The 23,324-nt window shown below is 44.6% G+C and overlaps 1 protein-coding gene across 1 annotated transcript; it reads right to left on the bottom strand.

Moving 5' to 3' along the window:
- Window positions 1–3,685: 3,685 nt before the first annotated feature.
- On the bottom strand, window positions 3,686–22,122 carry LOC309386105 (uncharacterized protein). Its single transcript, XM_081941122.1, has 5 exons — window positions 21,883–22,122; window positions 18,145–18,209; window positions 15,470–15,551; window positions 10,836–11,030; window positions 3,686–7,855 (listed from the first exon to the last, which is right to left on the bottom strand). The coding sequence occupies exons 2-5, from the start codon at window positions 18,166–18,168 to the stop codon at window positions 4,998–5,000; spliced, it is 3,159 nt and encodes a 1,052-aa protein (XP_081797248.1). The 5' UTR covers window positions 18,169–18,209; window positions 21,883–22,122; the 3' UTR covers window positions 3,686–4,997.
- Between the last annotated feature and the right edge of the window lie 1,202 nt (window positions 22,123–23,324).

Here is a 23,324-nt window from a genome sequence, read left to right as displayed (position 1 = left end):
TCTGGGACACGTTCTACAACGTTTTGCAATGTTGTTTGCCCATTAGGTGCCCACGGTTCCTGCTTCATTTGTGAAATGTATTGTAATAGTGGAAAGTGCATTTCAACAAAGATATTTTCTAGTAAAGCTCTTGCACAAATGATACATCGTTTTCTCTCAAACTGTTTCAGTCATTATTTTATAACTCCACAATGAAACGTGATGTCACATGAGCAGCTTATGGCCTTACTCTGATTGAATATGCTTGTATTGGCCCAGCACGCTCATGTAAAGTTTGAACCCGTGTCAGGTTTGTATTGAGAAACTTAACACTTAACATCTGGAATGTTTAATCTCCAAGAAAGCCTCTGGCTGTGAAGACATGAGGCTGGAATGGCTCCATAATCCATCTTTCTCTTATTGGCAAAATAGAACCGGGCCAAAAATATAGCAGGAGAATCACCCACTCCACTTTATTTTAAAGAATAGCCAGCCAGCTTTGGCTAGGAGAGCACAGACATGTCTATCAGAATCTGGACTCTTGAACATAGCACCCTTCTTAAAGTTGCCCTCAAAATTGGCTGGGAGAAAAATCATGTATATGCGGGAAGGGCTAAAAAAGTGAAGATGGTGGCCATGATCCATACAATCCAAGCCCCACCCCTTTTGCATGTTCAAAAGAGGGTGGGGCTTTAATCACATGGTTGTGGCCATCATGTGACCCTCCACATCAGGGCTGACCAATCTGAAGCAGCAGTTCCTTTAACTCGGTGTTCCCCCACCTCAGCCATTTTAAGACGTGTGAACTTCAATTCCCAGAATACCCCAGCTGATGTATTCTGGGAATTGAAGTCTATACTTCTTAAAATGGCTAAGATTGGGAAACACCAGTTTAACTGGTTAAAATATCGTGTTATCACTTTGTAACTGATATAAAGAGCTGCAGATAAACCTTAAAATAGGCTTAGCATAATAAATAACAGGAAAAATGCTTCCTAATAAAACCACACTTTTATTCACTAACTACAGACCCGTGGCTGTCAGGTTTATCCCTATCCCTTAAAAGCTTTGAAATAGGTTCCCCTAAGGTCCTACAGGTAGTTTGAAATGACATTTCCCAGATTGGCAACCAACATGGCTTGGATCATGACTGAGATTTCAGAATACAGGCAGTCCTCAATTTACAACCACAATTGATGCCAACGTTTTTGTTTTCAAGCAAGGCAATCAAGGGAGCGTTGCCCCATTTTATGGTCTTTTTGTCAGTTGTTAAAAGAATCACTGGGGTTAAGTGAATCATGTGGTTGCTAAGTGAATCTGGCTTCCTCCCATCGGTTTGCTGGTTGGAAGCCAGCTGGGATGGTTACAAATGGTGATCACATAACTCCGGGACAATGCAACTGTCATAAATGCCAGTTGCCAAGATCCTGAAGTTTTGATTATGTGACCCTGGGGATATTTCAAGGGTAGGAAGTGTGGAAACTGGTTATCAGCCACTTTTTTCACTGCCATTGTAACTTTCAAACTGTCACTAAATGAATGGCTGTAAGTTGAGTACTTGTAGTCCTCATAGCACATCAGTGAGAGAAGAGTAAATCTCGGGTAGCACTCCCAAAGGTATTTTTTCCACGAGGCAAATGGACTTTGATTTTCCTTTCCCTTCTCATCCAAGAAGCTCCTTCAGCTCTGACTGGAAGGTGGGGAATGGAAGGACTTACACTCCTTACAGGCAGCTGGTCATTTGCATCCTTTTAGTGAGTCAGAGGTTAATCTTAATGTCTTCAGGGTCACCCAAGTGGTGCAAATGGGTGTAGACAGAGACTTTCAGAGAATAATTAGAACTGCAGAAAAAAACAATTACTGCCAACCTGTCTTCCAGTAAGGAAGAGTCAAAAAGATGGCTGTGAAAATATTTACAGACCCCTCGCATCCTGGACATAAATTGTTTCAACTTCTACCTTCAAAATGATGCTATAGAGCACTGCACACCAAGACTAGACATAAGGAGAGTTTTTCCCCAAATGCCATCACTCTGCTAAACAAATAATTCCCTCACCACTGTCATTCACTAAGGCCGCATTACTATGTCTTCTCACTGTTCCTATCACCCATCTCCTCCCACCTATGATTGCAGGACTGTAACTTTGTCACTTGTATACTTACTATTTATATTGATATTGCTTGTTTCCTGATTGCTTATTTGTACCCTATGACTATCATTAAGTGTTGTAGCTTATGATTCTTGACGAATGTATCTTTTCTTTTTATGTACACTGAGAGCTTATGCGCCGAAGACAAATTCCTTGTGTGTCCAATCACACTTGGCCAATAAAGAACGCTATTCTATTTTATATTCTATTCTATAGCCTTTTTGGAACTGTTGAAAGGCCTAGATTGGAGATAAGTGATGTTCTATTCTATTCTTATTCTATTTTCTATTCTATTCTATTCTATAGCCTTCTTGGAACTGTTGAAAGGACTGTGTTGTAGATTGGAGATAAGTGATGTTTTATCCCTCTGTTAAGAGGGCTGGTTCAGTCCTCTCTGTCAAAAATGTGGAGTTTGTTGTCTCGTGTAACAGGGTGGCAAAGAAAATTGAGGGGATTTTAAGGCTCAAGGAGGACAGAATTATGGACAAAAACTAGCATGTGAGTTTATCCGAGGATAATTTCTGGGACTCGTGCAGGATTTTCCAATGCAAAATGGAAAGAGGACCATCCAGATGTTATCCTTCCCAGCATGGTGTCCTTCAGATGCTATTTCCAAACAGAATCCTCAACTCATCAGGCTAATTAAATTAGAATGACCAAAATCTGCAAGAACAAGGTGAGATTTCCTGGCTTCAGACAGCATGGGTTTCATTCACTAGTTAATGCTTACCCAAAACAGATGAAATCCAGGTGCCATGTGACAATACTGAACCCCACAACAGGGCACATGCTCCTCCACACAAACCAAACTCAACTTTATGTTGTGGAGAAAATCAGAATCTTGTTTCCGCCCAATCCTCCTTGACATGGCTTGGGGTCATGTCATAAAACTCATGCTAGCTAGGGAATGCTGGGTCAGTTGAAGCCCACATATTCCTAAAGTTGCCAAGTTTGAACGTCTGAAGGTATAAGCTACATTCAAACTGCCCAAGTGTTGATACAGTTACACCTCTGAAGAAAACTCAGTGTAAACTGCCCTGGGTTGCCTGAGAAGACAAAGCAATACAGTTGTATTTCTCAATCCTGGCAACTTTTAAGACGCGTCAACTTCAACTCCCAGAATTCCCCAGCCAGTGGAACCCTGCCCCAGACACAGTAACCGTCAGAAATATGAACCAACTTTCAAGCATCTGAATGTAAATCACGTGTCCACGAGGATGCTGCAACGGTTGTAAGTGTGCATAAGTCACTTTTTTCAGTGCTGTTGTATCTTTGAATACAACAAACTGTTGCAATTCAACGCCCCTCTAAATTCCTCCATTACTTCAGCTAGAAATGCCGCTGCCGCTGGATTGCCAGTGAAAACAAATCACAGGCGTTTTTTTTTCTTCAGCTCTGTTGAGTGACAGCATATGGAAAAGATTCTGCTGATGTGAATAAATATGGTAACACTTCAATGAAACCCAGCCTATTGACTCTAATTATCCATATCACCCGAAACAAAATCCATAAAATGGGTGCAGAAAACAAGCATTTTATAATGAACTGACACTGGAAACGATGCAACTCACGCTTTACTCGATAACCTGTAGCAAATTGCAATTCTCCCAATAAAACAGCTAGTCATATAATGTCCATGCAAGATTCCCGACTGACAAAAGTTTTAGTTTAAAACAGACTTCATACAATCAATTATTTTAGGGTTCTTACATGTTTTTTTTTTAAAAAAACCCAACTTTTCTTCTGACTTTATACTTCAGCATTTATTATTCACCGTTACCACTGGGAATTTCCACATTATTAAAAAATAATAATAAGAGAATTCTGATTTTGCATTTTGGTATTTGGAATAACACTGATTTTCCACTTCTTGTGGCTCCAGAACCTTCACAGCTCCTATTATCTCAAGCAAGCATAACTGATAATGGTTGGGACATTGACTGAGAAAGTTAAGTTTTCATGTTTTGTCTGTAAAATTTCTACTTGCAACCAAGAGGGCATATCCCCTGTTTAAGACAAGGCCCGAATCGTCCTTGCAGCTCCAATAAGAGATTCCGTCTTCCCTATACACAGTGTAACATGGCAGTGGTACTAGGAGGCAAGACAGAGAGAGTGTCAATGAACTTCTGAATTACTTTTGCCAATGGCAAAACAATGGCTTTCAATTTAAAACATGTCCTAAAACGTACAGAAAACTGTTTTGTATTATTTATTACAGATCCCAAAATGCGAATTCCTAACATTGGCAAGATTTAGAATATATTTGACCCTTGAATGTCTTCTTGGCAATGCAAAGTGCATTGGAAAAGCATGTTTTTCATTCACTGCACAAACCAGTAGTATTTTCATTATGAAAAACAAGACTATATAACCTTCTCACCCACACTTCTTAAAATATTTGCCCTGTGTCTTTTCCCCCCCTTTATATACGTACGCTGCAGAAGAGGAATTATTTTTAACACAAAATTGGCTTTTTACAATGTGAAAACAATGTTAGGAAATGAAAGACAGCTCGCCATCACTTATCACTCCAAACTGTAACGTCATCAATGTTCTTATTGTTTTTTTTCCAGCATCCAAGTTCTCTGTCAGTTCCGCTCATTCAAAACAAACAGAGCCTTTTTATTACAGGCTCTTCATATGACGTGGGTGTTCATTTTTGGAGCAAAGTTATCTGAACGATTTGAGATTAGAAAGGTAAAGTACATTCAAAAATCTATTTTCTGAGGTAGCTAGTCACTGGGTATAAGAAAGAACCTGGGAATTTTAAAGGCGGATGTTTCAACCCAGACCAGTTCCAAAAGACCTCCGAACCTTATGGATTAGAACGTTGTCCCGTTTCTTCACCCACAAGTGTCAAAAGTTGCCTTAACTTTTCTGGTCAAGCTGAGATGCTTCCTGAAGGTCGTTTGGTGGACTTGTTTTGTAATGCAACTCCAAATGTTTTTTAAGGGACCACTTGCTGATGTAGCTTTTATCGCACACGGCACATTTATACGGCCTCTCCCCGGTGTGGGTTCTCTGGTGGTGCCGAAGAATTGTGCTTGTGGTCACCCTTCGACCACAATAAGAGCAGCAGAATGGCTTTTCCCCTTTGTGGGTCTTCTGATGCTTATCGAGCGTATACTTCGTCTTCAAGTATTTCCCGCATTCACCACACTGATGGGGCCTCCGATCCGAATGGGTCGCCTGATGCTTCTCCAGGTCTTTAGTACTGCGGAAACTCTTCTCACACTTTGGACACGGATAAGGCCTCTCGGGGATGTGGACTTTCTCGTGTCTTGTAAGGGAATATTTATCTCTAAAGGACTTCCCACAATTAGCGCAGCTATATTTTTTTTCCTGCGAGACCATTCCTTGTTGGCCAACACCGGGCAATTTACCTAAGAAGCACCAATCAGCGGGCTCTTTAACGGCACGGTTTCCCACAGGGCTTAAGGAGATGTCCCCATTTTCAGAGGACCCTGGGAGATCTTCCGCCATTTGGATTCCCTGTCCTGTGTACACTGGGCCGTTGGTCCACGGCTGGGGCTCTCCTTTTATAGGCCTGTCTTGACCTTTAACCCCCACTCCAACACTCCTGAAAGTGTGACTGTCCGATGGTTTAATAGCATTTTCCTCTACACGCGTGCTTTGATGATCGGGGAGGAGCGAGCTGCTCGTGTTCTCAGAGCCTTCCGGGGGTTTCCGTTCCTTATGGACTCCCTGGCCTGGAGAGTGGACTGGATGGGCAAGCTGTTTGTCTGCGCCGTCATCGCTACCGCTAGCTTGATCTTTGACTAAGTTGTCCCCGGCCTCATTCCCGCCAAGCAAGCTATCTGGCTCCTCTTTCACATGCATCTCCTGATGCCTCCAAAGGGAGTATTTCGTTCCAAAGGCTTTCCTGCAAGTAGGGCACTGGTAGGACCTGGTCTCGGTGTGGATGCGCTTGTGCCTGCTGAGAGAGTAACTGGTTCGGAAGGCCTTCCAGCAGAAAGAACACTTATAGATCTGCCCTTCTACGTGGATTTCCCGATGGTGGGTGAGGTTGTACCGGTAGGCGAAAGCTTTCCCACAGATGTTGCAGATGTAGGGCTTGCCTTCCTTGTGCAGCTGCTGATGCCGGCGGAGGGCCGACGGGGTCCTGAAGGCCTTCGTGCAGAAGGAGCACTTGTGCTGGTAGAGCTGGTCTTCCAGGTGGATCTCCTGATGGTGGGCGAGGGTGTAGCGGTAGACGAACGCTTTCCCGCAAATGGTGCACTTGTAAGGCTTGCCTTTGATGTGGATTTGGTGGTGTCGACCGAGGGTGCTTTTCGTTTTGAAGGCTTTCCCGCAGAAGGTGCACTTGTGCTGAAGGGTCTGCTCTCTGCTACGGGCTTTCGGGAAGTCCAGGAAGAACCAGCTGTAGGCGGAGTCCTTCCCCTTGCGGCTGTTCCTCCTGTACCGGCATTCCAGGTGGATCCGTTGGTGCCTCCTGAGATTATAATGAGTCGAGTAGTCTCGCCTGCAGCCTCGGCACTGGTAGCGGCTTTTCTTCTCCGGCAAGGCCACAGGCAGTGTTTCCCCCCCAAGGCCCTCCCAAGCAGAGACGTTTTGAGAAGAGGGTGACTTTTGGTGGGTTTTCAAGTGGTTCTCAAAACCGTGGCTGTCTCCAAAGCTTTCCCCACATTCGGGGCACACCTGAAGCTTCTTTTCCTGGTCTGCTGTAGGCTGAGAGGCCAGCAGCGAACTTTTGCACACGGGTTTCCCACAGTCGAAGCAAGTGTTATCTTTCATTTCCACGTGGGTGATCTGGTTTTTAGTGAGCGGGCCGTCTTCCTTGAGGACTTTTTCTTTGCCGCTCGGTCGCGGCCTCACGCACACACTCTGGTGATTAAGGAAAGCCTTCTCTTGCTTGTAAGACTTCCCACAGTGGCCGCAGGTAAGGGGACGTTCCACCCCACCGTTTCTTCCTTCGTACGCCGCACCGGGCAGAATTTCGGGGCTCAGATAAGGCCCCTTGTGTTTGATCGGGGGCGTTTTTTCCTTGCAGCTGTTTTCGCTGTCCAGACTGGGGATCCAGTGGCTCTCGCCGTGGTTCTTTACTTGGTGCTTCACAAGATCCTTCTCCTTCATAAAGCCTTTTCCACAGACGGGGCACTGGAAGACATGGTCCCCAGAGTGAGTGGCCATAAGATGCTTGACAAGGTGCCTGCTTTCCGCGAAGCTTTCCTCGCAGGCAGGGCACGGATACTTCTTTTCACTGTCGTGCATCTGCTGATGCTCCGTCAGAAAAGCTTTCGTGGCAAAGATCTGCCCACACTCACGACATTCCCAGCATTTCTTTCCCGAACGGGGTCGTTTTTTATGCATACTCTCCTTGTGTAAAACCAGGCTGGTTTTCGCGAGGAAGCACTTGCCGCAGATGGAGCATCTAAAAGGTTTGTCTCCACTGTGGACTTTGAAATGCCTGATGAGGGATGATCTCCTGCCAAAGTTTTTCCCACATACGGTGCATTCGTTGGGGCTCTCTTCGGTATCCGTTCCTTGCCGGCTATTGCTGCCGCCAGCAAGGCCTTTCTTTTTCCCATCAGCACGGTTAACTCTGGGGCGAGAGTCCTGGAGGCGGCCGTGCTGGATCTTGCAAGCTTTTCCCTGCCGCGGGACACTCTCCCATTGGCCTAGCAAAGCAGCACGAGGTTTCGTAGTCCGCTGGTTCTCCCACGGAACGCTCTCCTCCTCTTCCTTCTCGCTGGCAACGTCATCATCTGCTGGGAGAAAAAACAGAAAAGGAGGTTTCCAGACAGGCAGTAGAGATGCCATCTAATCTCCATTTAGGGTGAAGAGTGGAATTACCGTATTTTTCAGACTATAAGATGCACAGGAGTATACGATGATGATTTTGAAGAGGTAATTTTTTTAAAAAAAAAAAGTTTTTGCACTCTGCAGGCCTCCCAAACCCTCTGCACGCCTCGCTTTTTACAAAAAAAAAAAAAAAGGGGGGGGGGGCATGCAGAGCTTTGGGAGGCTTGTAGAGTGTTCCTGGGGGCTGGGGGCAAAAACGGCCCGTTTTTTGCTCATTTCTGCCCTCCCCAGCCCCCAGGAGCTCTCTGAAAGCCTCCATAAGGATATGCACGGCCATTTTGGTAAAGGCGGCGGGGCCTCGGGAGGCAAAAAATGCTGTATTCGGTGTATAAGACACACCCAGATTTTCAGCCTCTTTTTTGAGGAAAAAAGGTGCGTCTTATACTCCGAAAAATACAGTAAGTACTAATGCTATCGGAATCCCTGCAGGGGAGGAAGCGACAGAGACCTGATACTTTCCCCATCCTTGCAAAAGCTTTGAAGGCCTTATCTGGCTGTTCCCAAGAGAGTGCAGTTAGTCTGACGAGATTAATGCCAAGTGCAAGGAACCAGAACGACATGGCAAGCTGATCAATTCTTTTACTGCTACTTCCCTTTTTACAGATAATCCTCAGTTTGCAACCACAATCGGGCCCAAAATCTCTGTCGTTAAATGAGTTTTGCCTCCCTTTGCCACCTTTCTTGCCACAGTTGTAAAGCAATCGCTGCAGTCTTTTAAGTTAATAACACGGTTGTAAAGTGAATTTGGCTTCCCCATTGACTTCGCTTGTCACAAAAGGTGGTCACGCGCCTCTGAGACACCGCAACAGTCATAAGTACATGCCAGTTGCCAAACGTCCGAATTTTGATCACGGGACCATGGGGATGCTGCAACGGTTGTGTGAAAAAAAGGTCGTAAGTTACTTTTTTCAGTGCTGTTGTAACTCTGAATGGTCACTAAACACAGTGCTGTAAGTTAAGAACTACCTGTAGAAGGATCTCGTCAGGCTACCTGCATGCTCTTGGGAACAACCAAATAAGGGATTCCTCCTTTCTTCCGTCCCTGCAGGGATACCAAGCTAACCAGCCTCTTAACTTCAAGCACTACCACAACCCATTCTGCAGATTTCACCACACCACCAAAACCATGGATTGGGGCACACTGCAGATTATAAAATGAAACCAGGCTCTGAATTTAGAAAAAAACCGAGCCAGCTAGACCAGGGGTATCAAACACAAGACCCAGGGGACGGATCTGGCCCACAGGGCCACTGTGGAAACAGTGAAGGACCGGCCCGCAGTGCCTCTGCCAGAGAAAATGGGAGCTGCGGCCCTCCCGAGGTCCATTTTCACTGGCAGAGGGTTGCAGGAGGCAGTCACAGCCGAAAATGGAGTCCAGGAGTCTCTTTTCGCTGGCAGAGTGCTCGGGCCACTATAGGCATGCCCCGACATGAGTAACGTCGAGCTGGCCATGCCCCCCCCGGCTCCCCCAAGGTTCAACCCAACCCTGATGCGTCCCTCAATGAAATTGAGTTTGACACCCCTGAGCTAGACAAAATTAAGATTCGTGCTATAAGAATTTTTCTTGTCTTATAACAGCCACACAGGTAATTCAGCCATATCAAAGCTAATGCTGAGTTTTAAATTGATTTAAAAGATGTCTAGTTTCCAAAAACCAAAAGAGAAAACAAATGAACTGGATGTTAGTTCCTAAAGTTAAGTAATATTTATTACATTTTTATCCAGTCTTTATTATTTTTATAAATAATTCAAGGCAGCGAATATATCTAACATTCTTTCCTCTTCCTCTTTTACCCAAAACAACCCTGTGAGGTGGGTTGGGCTGAGGGGAGTGTGACTGCCCCAAAGTCACTTAGCCATTTTTCATGGCTAAGGCATGACCAGAACTTACCATCTCCTAGTTCAGGGGTGTCCAAACTTGGGAACTTTAAGACTTGTGGACTTCAACTCCCAGAATTCCCCAGCCAGCTGGCTGGGGAATTCTGGGAGTTGAAGTCCACAAGTCTTAAAGTTCCCAAGTTTGGACACCCCTGAACTAGTTTCTAGGCCACTACCTTAACCACTGTACAAATATCCTCGACTTACAACCATTCATTCAGTGATCATTCAAAGTAACCACAGCATTAAAAAGTGACTTATGACCACTTTTCACATTCATGACCATTGCAGGATTTCCCAATGTTCGTTTTGTGATTTCCTGACAAGCAAAGTCAATGGGAAAGCCAGATTCACTTAATAACATTATTAACCTAACAACGGCAGTGATTCATGTAACAACGGTGGCGAGAAAGGTCGTAAAAGGGGGCAAAACTCTTAACTGTCTTGCTTAACAATGGAAATTTTCAGTTCAATTGTGGTCGGAAGTCAAGGACCCACCTTTCTGCAGTATCTGTCGCCACCTTCCTGTTCTAGGTAGGGATCTATAAAGGTAAAGGTTCCCCTCGCACTAATATGCTAGTCGTTCCTGACTCCAGGGGTCGGTGCTCATCTCCATTTCAAAGGTGAAGAGCCAGCGCTGTCCGAAGACGTCTCCGTGGTCATGTGGCCGGCATGACTAAACGCTGAAGGCGCAGGGAACACTGTTACCTTCCCACCAAAGGTGGTCCCTATTTTTCTACTTGCATGTATATATGCTTTCAAACTGCTAGGTTGGCAGAAGCTGGGACAAGTAATGGGAGCTCACTCCATTACATGGCGCTAGGGATTCGAACCACCAAACTGCCCACTTTTCCGATCAACAAGCTCAGCATCTTAGCCACTGAGCCACCGCGTCTGTAGATGAATAGACCGATCTATAGGTGAAGCCATTTCTGAGGACAGAATATGTCTGAAGCTATAAAGGTGACCCCCCAAGAGGATGCCAAGATTTAGAGACCACCTGACCTGAACTCGATGAATCTGAAGTGGGCACGCTCACGGGACTCCGGTAGGAATTCCACCAGTTTCCTGCTTCTGGCCATTTTTTCAGGGCTTCTTTAACCAGCTTTTGATCAGCACCATTGCTGGAGCTCTGAAGACCTTCTTGTCCTCGTTTCAGATGTGCCAGGAGTTCAGATTTTTGAAGCTGAAGAGGAGAAGCTGGAAGAGAGAGAAAGAGAGAGAGAGAGAGCAAAGAAGCAGGTGAGCAAAGTATATATTCTGCTGCAGAAAAGTTATAAACAAACAGGGGCTTTCATGCAATGGGGTGAGCTCCCGTTCCTTGCTCCAGCCCATATAGCAGTTCAAAAGCATGCAAATGTGAGTAGATAAATAGGTACCACTTTGTGTGCCTTTGGCATATAGCCATGCTGGCCACATGACAACGGAAAATGTCTTCAGACAACGCAGGCTCCCTCAGTCAGGAAACGGAGGTGACTGATAGGAAAACTTTTACCTTTGCTTTGCCCCTCACCTTTTCTCCGCCTCTAAAGAATTCAAGGCAATATACACAGCACAGCACCTCATTTTCATCTTTACAACAATCCTAGCTTGAGAAAGTGTCACTACGTCAGTGAACCTCCATGGAAAAATAAAAACTTGAACCTGGCTCTCCCACATCATCCCAAACCAGGTCCCTGCACTTCCCACAATGCACTGGCTTTCAGTCTCCTACCAATCCATGGTAGCTTTTCTAGGACTTGGGGCAAATGCTTCTATTTCTCTCTGGCCAACATGGAAGAAGACAAATCCTGAAAGATATACTGTACATTCGTGCAGGTGTATATGCCATGTTTTTTGGAGTATAAGACACACTCCCCCCCCCCTAAAAGAGGGTGAAAATTTGGGTGCGTCTTATACATTGAATGTAGCCACGCCCACCCGCTGGCCACCACCCTTTGCCTCCCAGCAATTTGCCTCCTTGCAGCAAACAGCCTGTTTCAGCTTCAGCACAGCCTGATTTGCACAAGCAGCTGATAGTTGGTTGGATTGGCCTCCCAACCATCAGCTGTTTCAGGCTGCAGGGATTGTCATTGCCTATTGCCGCCCCCACGCACCCCATTTTCGGCCTCTGTGCCCGCATTTTCACCCTCCACGCGCCCCCTTTTCTACCCATTCTGATTTCTGCTGCCCAGAACAGGCCGAAAATGGGGATGAAAACAGGATGCGGAGGCCGAAAATGGAGCGCGCGGAGGCTGCAATAGGCTATGTCAATCCCTGCAGCCTGAAACAGCCGACCGACAATCAGCTGCTTGTGCTAATCAAGTTGTGCTGAAACTGAAACAGGCTGTTTGCTGCAAGGAGGCAAATAGCTGGGAGGCAGAGGCAGATTTTTTTTTCTTGTTTTCCTCCCCAAAAGCTAAGTGCGTCTTATACTTTGGAGTGTCTTATACTCTGAAAAATATGGTACATCAAAAAGAAAGACTCCAATAAATGTTGCTACCCAGAAAAACAAGTTTAAGAATGTAAATCTTCCCTTTCTATTATTTTCTTATATGCAAATAATTGCATATTCTCAAAACTTCACCAATCAATGGACAGAAGGACCTTCATTATATTGGAATGCCAATTCCCCACCCCCACCCCCAATATAGGTAGTTCTCGCCTTACGGCCACAATTGAGCCCAAAATTTGTGGCTGAGCTAAGACATTTAATTGAGTTTTACCCCATTTTACAACCTTTGTTCCAAAGTTGTTAAGTGAATCACTGCAGTTGTTAAGTTAGTAACATGGTTGTTATTGTGAATCTGCCTTCCTCGTTGACTTTGCTTGTCAGAAGGTCACCAAAGGTGATCACATGACTCCGGACAGCGCAACTGCTATAAATACATGCCGGTTGCCAAGCATCTGAATTTTGATCATGTGACCATGGGGATGCTGCGATAGTCATTAGTGTGAAAAATGGTCATAAGTTACTTTAATCACTACACAAATTGTTAAGTTTTATCTGTATTCACTGCATTATACATTCCAGGCAATTATACAACTAACTTGGCTACAATTTACCATATTTTTCGAACTATAAGACACACCGGAGTATAAGACGCACCAAGATTTTGAAGAGGTAAAATTTTTAAAAACGTTTTTGCCCTCCCCGGCCCCCAGGAGCACTCTGCAGGCTTCCCAAACCCTCTGCATGCCCTGATTATTGTGAAAAATGGGGCATACAGAGTTAGGGAGGCCGCAAAGTGCTCCTGGAGGCTGGGAAAGGCAAAAACACAATATGTGGGGGATTCGGGAGGCGAAAAACGGGGTGTGCAGAGGGCTTGGGAGGCCTGTAGAGTGGCTCCTGGGGGCTTGGGAGGGCAAAAACACCCCCATTTTTGTGAAAAATGGGCCCTTTTTCATTCGCTTTTGCCCCCCCCCAGCCCCCAGGAGCACTCTATAGACCTCCCAAACTCTCTGCACGTCCATTTTTGTAAAAAATGGGATGTGTGAGGCAGCGTTTCGGGAAGCCAACAATGCTGTATTCAGTGTATAAGATGCACCCAGATTTTTACCCTCTTTTTGGGGGGGGGAAAGGTTATACTCCAAAAAATACGGTATTTAACTGCTGATAATTCAAAAATGTTGGTATATACAGTAGCACACTGCATGATTTGCCAAGAATCTTTTAAATTAATCTAAGATGAACTCAAAATGGTATCCATAGTTGTATGCTTTAAAATACTAGCAGTCTTTTTAATGACTTACAGTCCTGAAACTACATTATCATGCTTTTTTTTGCTGCTTTCATCAAATAAATTTCAATTATTCTTAATTGAATTCTTTTTTTCAATTTCAGTAGAATCCAAGGTGGTAGATCTCATGTGTATCTTGGTATCATTTTAATTGTGTCATCATACAATATTGCTTTATCAATAAACGCAGATCATTTTAGGAAACCAATTGTTCTGCAAGATTATTTATTATTACATAGAAATGTTAACTAATCCAAATACTACAGGCGGTCCTCGGTTTATGACAAATAGCTTAGCAATTGTTTGAAGATACCACGGACTTCTCTGGGGGTACTTACAACCCAGTTCCAAAATTGCAACAGCTAAGAATCAGGGCCATATTACCAGATTTTGGGCACTTGGCAATCAGTCATTTTGCAGCCTCTTACAGTCATGTGACTGCGTTTTATGACATTTTTTATTGAAAACTGGCGTTTACTTCTGGCTTTTGGCAAAACTGGCCATAGCAATCAATTAGTTTACTTAACAACCACCACAAAAAGGTTGTAAAATCAAGGCAGTCACATGGGTGACTTGTTTCATGACTGTCAAATCTATGACCAGGCTGCATTATAGTCATATGTCAAGGGCTACCTGTATGTAGCCCTACATGTATTACTGAAAAAGACATCCCACTGACTTCTGCTAAGATATGTGCAAATGTTGTACACAAATTCAGCATTAGCTATATGGATGCCATTAAGATTAAACTGCTTGGATTTAACCAATTTAAAACAATGAGATTAAAAAAAAAATACATAAGCATTATAAATGTTTACTTATTCATCAAAGCAATTCAGTCATAGCTGGGGCAATTCTCTCTCATAAGCTCTTATGTTTGTAACTTTAAAAAATATATAACATGGAGGGAGCAACTAAAAAAATCAATTTAGATTAAGTTCCTAAATCTGAAAGTAGAATAGAATAGAATTTTTTATTAGCCAAGTGTGATTGGACACACAAGGAATATGTCTTTGGTGCACATGCTCTCAGTGTACATTTTTCAAACAGATAAACACATTTCTTAGGAAGACAAAGTAATTGGATTTCACAACAATCAAGTCAAAATAATTTCTTAAAATGTATTTTATTTTGGCCTTGGCATTTTATGCCAACCTGGCAACTAAATACGGTGCCTTAGGTTTAATGATAACAGCAGTTCAGTTATAGTTTATTAAATAAACGTGATTTATCTCAATATTTGAATCTACCCAATGACTATTACCTGTTTCTAACTCTTTGCTCATAAAGGGTTTTTTGGGGGGGTCAAATTATTTAAGGAGGTAAACACATTCCTCAATTAAATTTAATTCTGATGGTCTCATGTGCAACTTTTAAGGCCGTGATGGCAAACCTATGCGGGCATGCAAGCTGTCACTCAGCTCAGCTTCACTGCGCATGCGCGCATGCCTCCTGCCGGCCAGCTGATTTTTGGGACTCTACCATGCATGCAGGAGATGCGCATGCATGCGCAGGGGTGGCCCATTTTTGGTCCCAGTAGGTTTAAAGGATGCCTGCTAGGCCCAAAACGGCCCTGGGTGTGTGTTGTCCGGTCCCGTCCCCCCCATGGCCCATTTTTGATCCCAGGAGGCTTCAGAGAGGCCTGCTAAGCCTAAAACAGGGTGTGCTCACAAATGCACTGGGGAGAGGGGTGTTGCGCACACTTGCCCAGGGGGTGGGGCGCACACAGTGGGGTGTTGCCGCACATTGCATTGTGGGTTTGGACACTCGTACGCGCTGTCGCACGAACGCTTTTGGCACATGAGGACAAAAAGGTTAGCCATCGCTGCTCTAAGGCATGCAATTGCAATCAGGACAAAGCCACTTTATATGTTTGTGGTGCTACAAACTACAAAAAGAACAGATAAGAAGCCATCTCACCTCTGAAGATGGTGTTATAACTTTCTTGCATCACTTCTCTGTAGAGTTTTTCTTGATCAGAGCCTAAGAGATCCTGCTGGATCTAAATAAATGAAAGGGGGGGAAATATCATCATTTGCAAAGGTCTAGAGCTGCTTCAAGGGAAGGTCATCTTCCCCCTAGCCAGTCACCCAACACCACTCCATATATCTTCACCTATTGGTTGAAAATACATCACGACCCTAGCAAACTGACCATCTAATAGAATATTGAAAGACAACTACTAATCTTCCTGAGAAACAGCAATTAAAAAAATGAGCATCTATGTTTCTCCAGTGACGCCATTTTAATCTTAGATCAAGCTAGATCACTACTAAGATAAAGGATCTTAGTGTTGTGGCCCCCCAGCTGCCAGCAGAGCTGGCGGCAGACTCAGACAGTGAGGAGGTTGGGGAGGAACATGGGCCAGTGCTGGAGTCTGGGGAAGGCTCTGATGGATGCTCTGCATCAGTCAGATACGGGGCCAGGGCTGCCCGACATTTATTAGCTACTTTCGGAGTCGGAGATCAGTGAGGCAGAAGAACAGTTGGAGCCTGATCCCAATGCACGCATGCACAGAGCTGTCAGAAGGGAACAATTAAGGAACAGGGGTCGACTCTATAGTAAAGGTACAAGTGGATGTTGAATGGCCCCTCCCATAGGGAATAAAGGGGAGCAAATGTGGAGCGGTGTTTGCAGGAGACAATTTGTTTGTTATTGTGAAGATTTGTTTATCTGAGTTTGTGCCTCACAGAGACCTTTTGCCAGGTATTTCATTTTACAGTGTTGCGACCAGAAACTCTCGGCCTGGCAACTATCCAAGGATTGATAAGTTCTGTTGTTCCAATTAAACCTTGAAAGACTTATTGCCAGGACTTGTCTGGATGTGAATGCTAGGAATTCACATTAACCAAATAAAAAAGGGTTTTTTTGTGGGACAAGGAGTCTGGTAGGTGATTCTATTAAGCCTAGGTCAGAACACTTAGATATAGAAGGTCAAATAGAAATTGCTGCTTCCGCTCACAATATAATTATAAATAATCAGATCTTAATGTCTAAACCAGCCTCATATTTATATCATATCACAACCCCCAAACTTAGAAGAGCCTTATCTTCAGCTTGATTTAATGGGAAAAAAATAGAGGAAAACCCCATATTGTATCTACTGCAGTCCCATTGATATGATCTCCATACAAAAAACATAAGCCACTTTATATTATGTAATTTATTTATTTTTTCATTCATTCACTATCCTTTTATTTTTACAAATAATTCAAGGCATCGAACACATCCAACACACCTTCCTCCTCCTATTTTCCCCACAACCACCACCCTGTGGGGTGAGTTGGGCTGAGAGTGTGACTGGCCCAGAGTCACCCAGCCTGCATTCATGGCTAAGGTGGGACTTGAACTCATGATCTCCAATTTCTAACCTCGTGCCTTAACCAGTAGATCAAACTGGTTTGCTTTCATTCTATAAGCCACCCAGGGTCACTCTAATAGTGAGATGGGTGGTATACAAATTTAATAAATAACAGTCTATGTTCTTTTGTACTGCAAGTTCTACAGGGAAATTCACCACTATTCGATTGCCCCTTCTTTATTTGAATTTCCGGGGCACTCTGATAGCTTTTATTTGCACTATGAATTAAATCAAAGAAGAGGGAGTCAAACTATTCTCCAAGGCACCTGAGGGTAGAACAAGAAGCAATGGGTGGAAACTAATCAAGGAGAGAAGCAACTTAGAACTGAGGAGAAATTTCCTGACAGTTAGAACAATTAATCAGTGGAACAGCTTGCCTCCAGAAGTTGTGAATGCCCCAAAACTGGGAGTCTTTAAGAAGATGTTGGATAGCCATTTGTCTGAAACGGTATAGGGTTTCCTGCCTAGGAAGGGGGTTGGATTAGAAGACCTCCAAGGTCCCTTCCAACTCTACTATTGTATTATTATAAATCAGCGGTCACCAACTGGTGGTCTGTGAGAAAATGTTGGTGGTCCGCAGAAAAATAATTGAATTTTTTATATTGCACTAAATCAGGGATCCTCAAACTCCGGCCCACCGAAGCAATGACTTCCGCTCGCTGATGGGATGGGGTCCTTCAGGCACTTAGCTTGGCTGCCTGTTTAGTAGCTCCATCCCTTCCCTCCCTCCCTGGGAGCCAGGCACTTCAGTGAGCGGTGGGCAAAACTTCAGCTGGGCTCCTCGAAAGACAGAGTTTGCAGGGGGCCGATCTAGCACCCGGACTGGCTACAAGACAAACATTCTTTCTTAGCCGTATTTGAGATTCCTAGCTGCAATAGACAGCAAACCTAGGGTTGACCCTGGGCCCATCTCCCTGCTAACAGGCGGCCAAACTAAGTGCCTGAAGGACCACATCCCATCACTAATTCATATTAGTGGTCCACAGGGTTTAAAATTATGAATGTAGTAGTCCCTGAGGTCTGAAAGGTTGGTGACCCTTGTGTTAAACAATCAAGATAATTTTTTTTCTCTAAAAGTAGCACAATTTTGCTACCTGCACCAAAATGTTTGCTAATAGTTGTTGTTGTTAGGGAATAGTTTTGTGTTGTTCATTTTATTGACTTTATTTTTATTGGTCAGTAACAAAAATAAAAGTTTTGTCTGTCTGTCTGTCTACATTTGTCACAGATTTACCTGCGCAGAATGTGCCTGGGCCATTTCCTTCTGAAGTAGCTGGTTGTCTTCACAGGAAAAAATATCTGAATGTTGGGAAGAAATAGTGCAAGCTTTCATGAAAATTGCCTTCTAGACACCAAACTCCCTCCCGCCCTTTTATACCAGTCCTTATCCTCCTTGTAAAATAAGAAAATTTAGGTAAGAGAATGAGAGAGGCATTATGTTCCTCTAGACTCCTAAATATATATTTGAATCATCAATTCCTTTTAACGATGCCATAATCCCTTGTGGAGTGGAATCTGGGCAACTGAACAAAGCTGAGTGTTTACTGGCTGGATGCCCTTCCTGTCACCAATGCGGAGTTATAGTCAGCAGATATATTCTCAATGTGCCCAGAGAGAGAAATATTTGCCTCTACCTAGGATCAAACTCACAGTCTCCTGATTGTGAGGCGAGAGCTCCACCTCTAGCCACCACACCACTCTAAATCTACATCTAAATCCCCTCAGGAAAATCAGTTTCTTCACCTTTCTTCCCCAAAAGGACAATAATCTGGTTATATTGTGACTTCCATTTATTTTGGACTACAACTCTCACTATCCCACCAATGGACCACCAGCCCTGCAAGAAAAAATGAGAGGCAAAAATGAAACTGGCAGGGTAAGTTACTCTGTACAAACACAGACCAAACCCTACTCCCTTCTAGCACTGATGATGTTACGTAGTTGGGTAATAAAACATCTATAAGAAAGCCACCAAGCTCCAAGAGTGACAAGGATGCCAGAGTTCAACCCCAAGCTACTGATGTTCTCTTCTATTAGAAAAATAAGAAAATCTGTGAAACAGACATGAAAATACCAATAGCCCTTGACTTAGAACTATTTGTTTAGTGACCGTCTGAAGTTACAACAGCAATTAAAACAGTGACTTATGATTGGTTTTTACATACCCTGTTTCCCTGAAAATAATTCCTCTCCCGAAAATAAGCCCTCCCCGAAAATCTACATCTATTGCAACATAGCAGCAGCCATGAGGTGACCACACTCGCCACCTCCTGTACCTCAAAAATAATAAGACCTCCCCGAAAATAAGCCCAAGTGCTTATTTCAGGGGTCAAAAGAAAATAAGACCCTGTCTTATTTTGGGGAAAACACGCTACCATCATTGCAGCATCTCCATGATTACATGTTCAAAATTCCCTTGGCAACTGACATGTATTTATGACAGTTGTACCATCCCAAGATCATGTAATCACTATTTGTAACCTTCCCAGCTGGGTTCCAACAAGCAAAGCCAATGGGGAAAAGCCAGATTCACTTAATGACCACATCATTCATTAAACAACTGCAATGATTTGCTTTACATGGGTGGCAAAAAAGATTTGCAAAACGGGGCAAAACTCACTTTGCTTACCAATAGAAATAATGGGCTCAATTGTGGTCATAAGTCGAAGCCTACCTCTACACTTAACTCAGTGAGATGGGCCACCTCCAAATTTGATATATAAAATAGATACGCCAGGCTGAGTTCACACTCATTCCTCTCTCGGATCCTGCTCAAAGGCCACCTCTACCATTAAACCTGGTTTAATTAAGCCTGCATAGACTGTTTGATGAAGATGAGTCTTGTGGTTCTATCTATCTGGAGATGATCCAGCCTTTTTAATGGAGAAAATCTATACAGGCAATCCTTGACTTACAACCAGAATTAAATCCAAAATTTATGTTGCTAAGCAAGACAGTCATTAAGTGAGCTTTGCCCCATTTTATGAATTGTCTTGCCACATTTGTTAAGTGAAGCATTGCAGTTGTTAAGTCAATATCAGTTGTTAATATGGCTTCCAGGTTGACTTTGCTTCTCAAGGTAGCAAAAAATTGATCACATGATCCCAGGACATTGCAACCATCATAAATATGAAGCAGTTGCCAAGCATCCAAGTTTAGATCACATGACCATGGGGTTGCTGCAATGGTCATTAAGTGTGAAAAACAGGCATAGGTCACTTTTTTCACTTTTTTTCCACGTTGGATCACCAAATGAACTGTTGTAAATCGAGGATTACCTGTATCTGTAAATGAAAAGCATGGGAAGCTGTGTTGGTCCATTCAGGGGGGAAAAAATCAACAAAAATCATGTTTAAGGCCAGCTAAGATAATTTAGGATAATGGGTAAACTTTTGACTTAATCTGGATGCTCAGTAAATTAGGAAACAGGAATGGGTAGGGGGAAAAAAACACCTTTCTCCCCCCTCATTATTGAAGCCACAAAGGCAGCTGTTCCTCATAAATATCTCTTTTTGGAAGAAATGGACATCCTCTGAGGATCTGCTTTCATTCAGAGGGCCTAGGGAAATGTTGGCTGCAGGTAGAAGCAAATTTAGCAGGTCATAACCTTGGATTGAACACTGACCAGCTCACAGGACTGTTGCAACTACCCTTCTTAATCTAATGCATGCCCTTAAATCCTTGCAGGCAAGCTGCACAGTAAGAATAACAGATATTAATTTAGATCAAAAGTAAGCAGGGGCCTTGCCTACAGTGACCAATTAAGATTTCACTTCAATATGGAGGTGCATTTGCTGGGATTTTTCTTTAAAAGGGAGCAGCCATTCATTCTTTCTCTCCCAGCATTCCTTGGGGCAAACTGCATGGCACTAAAATGGGCCCTAGTCCAATTATATTTATCATTTCCTCCAACACCCCTATTTTCAAGGCTGCAGCCAGATAGAGGCTTTGCGATTTCAGCAAGCAAACTGAAGATTTTATTCCCACCCAAGTCTGAGGAAGAGTCCTCCTGAAGGACTCCAAAGCTTGCCCACAATTTTTAGATTATGTTTTTAAAATGGTCTGAACAATCAAATTGGCCATGCATAACGATTGGGGGGGGGGGGGATAAGTGTGGCTATTTACAGGTCTCCCGTTTTCCTCCCTTCCCCCTTTCATTTATTGTTTTCTCCTCTACTCCCATTAGCAGAGCTGAACAGGACTGTCCAAAAACGTAGGCGGATGCAGACAAGCAATTCATAAAATTAAAACAATCAAAAACCCCTTTAGCCATCAAGGGCACGTCCCCCTCCCCCAACACCCCCACCTCTGAATCCCAAAGCAAGCGATTAAAATTCAAATGGGAGCTGGGCTGGAACCCGGAGAGTTCCTCTGAGCGTGTGCAAAGCATTCCCGTCCCCACCACCACCCCCTCCCGCCAATCCGCAACCACAACCCATCTGCACAGATCTGAATGCCGGGGGAGGCGGGGGATAGGATTTCCAACGGAGAGCCCAGGCCTCCATCGAAGCCAATGCAATAAAACAACAAAAAAAATGAAGAAGGAAGGGAACCGATCCCATTTTCCTTTCGGGGTGGGGTGGGGTAAAAATGCCTAAACTGATACCCGGGACAATCATTCCACACAGCACCCCCCCACCCCAGGGCCAGGCGGTAGAGTGAGGCATATCCACCCCCACCCACCCCCATGCAGGAATCCTTGGGTTGAACCCCACCCTCTCTAAGGCCGTCTATTTTTGGACCCCAAGAAAAGTTGCACCGCCTTTGGGGGAGGCTAACGAAGAGGACTGGGCAGATCAGGCTGAAAAGGATCCCACCGCCCGCTTTTGCAAAGGCTTTTTCTCGGAAAACCCGCCGCCCCCTCGACGATCCTGCGGAGCGGAGCCGCCGCCGCCACCTCCCCCTCGGACCTTCCCCCCGCTGCCTTCCTCGTGCGCCCCCCTCCCGGCATCGCCCCATTCATTTTTTTTACCTGGAAGCTCCCGCTTATGAACCGAGGGGCAGCCGCGGGATCCGTCCCCGGGGGCTTCTAGGGCCCCCCGCTCGAGCCGCCCAAAGCCCAGGGCAGCCGGGAAAGACAAAGACGAGACGGCCGCTCTTGCATCCCTTGCAAAAGGGACAAATGACTATCCGGCTCGGAGGAGCGGCGGCGGCGCTGGCGGCAGCCGGATCGCAAACCACAATGGAGTCGGAAGCATCTGAAGTTAAAAGCGCAGCCCCCAACGCGCGGAGGGAGAAAGCCGCTAGCAAGCGGCTCCTCCTCCGGGGAGAGGCAGAGACCTCTGCTGGCCGACGCCGGGAACGAGGCGAGCCCCTCGCCCGCTTCTCTCGCACGCCTTTCACGCCCATGCGGGCGCCGACCTGCGCCGTGGCTACCGGATGAATTTGGCGTGGGGCGAAGGGCTGGCGAGGCTCTGGCCCTTCACGTGGGAAGAGACATTGCGAGAAAGGAAACGAAGGGAAAAGGGGGAAAGGAAAAATGGAGGAGAGGAAAGGAAGAAAGGAAAGAAAAGAAAGGAAGACTAACTACTTGTATATAGGGAAAGGAAAGGAATTGCAGTGCGTGCCAGAATGAATGGAAATGTAAAGGGTGGCTTCCATTGGAACGGATTAAAGCTCATTTATCCATGAATGAATGGGTGCAGTTGTATTTATGCCACGTATATATGTTGCCTTCCAAGAATCTGTGGCCTCCTTTGGACCCCCACAATCGCCCGGCGAGGTAGGATGGGCAGAAAGTGGAGGCTGAATTATCTCTCAGCCTTGTCTTGGTTTTAGAGGCATCGATTTGATAGAGAAAGAGAAGGATATCTGGCTGACCCAAACTTGTCAACATCTAAGCTTGGGACTTGGGAGGGCAGCTCTGGTGGAAGCTATCTTTATACTGCAAAATGCGGAGTTGTCATATTCCTGTACAAGTAGTATGCTAACCTACAACCGCATTTGAGCCCAAAAGTCATGTTACTAAGTAAAACATTAGTTAAGTGAGTTTTCCCCCTATTTTACAACTTTTCTTGCCACCGTTGTTAAGTGAATCATTGCAGTTGTTAAGCTAGTAACCCAGTTGTTAAGTGGATCTGGCTTTCCCATTGACTTTGTTTGTCAGAAGGTCGCAACAAAAGATCACACTGTCAGAAGTACGAGTCAGTTGCCAAGCGTCTGAATTTTGAACACATGGGGATGCTACAATGGTCATAAGTGTGAAAAATGTTCATGTCACTTTCTTCAGCGCAGTTGTAACTTTGACCGGTCACTAAATGAACTGTTGTAAGTCGAGGACTATCTGTATCCACTATCAACTCGGGAGAATGCATGGATGACATTGTACATCTTCCTCATCAATCAGTGTTTCATTCTTAGTTGTAGCTTGGATTTCTTTCCTCTCCTTTACGGTTGATCTTCTCAGGTGTAACC

Source organism: Natrix helvetica (assembly GCF_964273705.1).
Source record: "Natrix helvetica genome assembly, chromosome: 1".
Taxonomy (NCBI): Eukaryota; Metazoa; Chordata; class Lepidosauria; order Squamata; family Natricidae; genus Natrix; species Natrix helvetica.
Note: the sequence above shows the minus strand (reverse complement) of the source record. Positions and strands in the feature narration are given on the sequence as shown.

What these genes read in the sequence shown, in the direction of transcription:
- LOC309386105 (XM_081941122.1), bottom strand. Translation starts at nt 18,168, where the DNA reads ATGGCCCAGGCACATTCTGCGCAG. An exon ending in CCCAGGCACATTCTGCGCAG is followed by an intron (nt 15,552 to 18,144) that starts GTAAATCTGTGA and finishes TCATTTATTTAG; the next exon opens with ATCCAGCAGGATCTCTTAGG. An exon ending in TTATAACACCATCTTCAGAG is followed by an intron (nt 11,031 to 15,469) that starts GTGAGATGGCTT and finishes TCTCTCTTCCAG; the next exon opens with CTTCTCCTCTTCAGCTTCAA.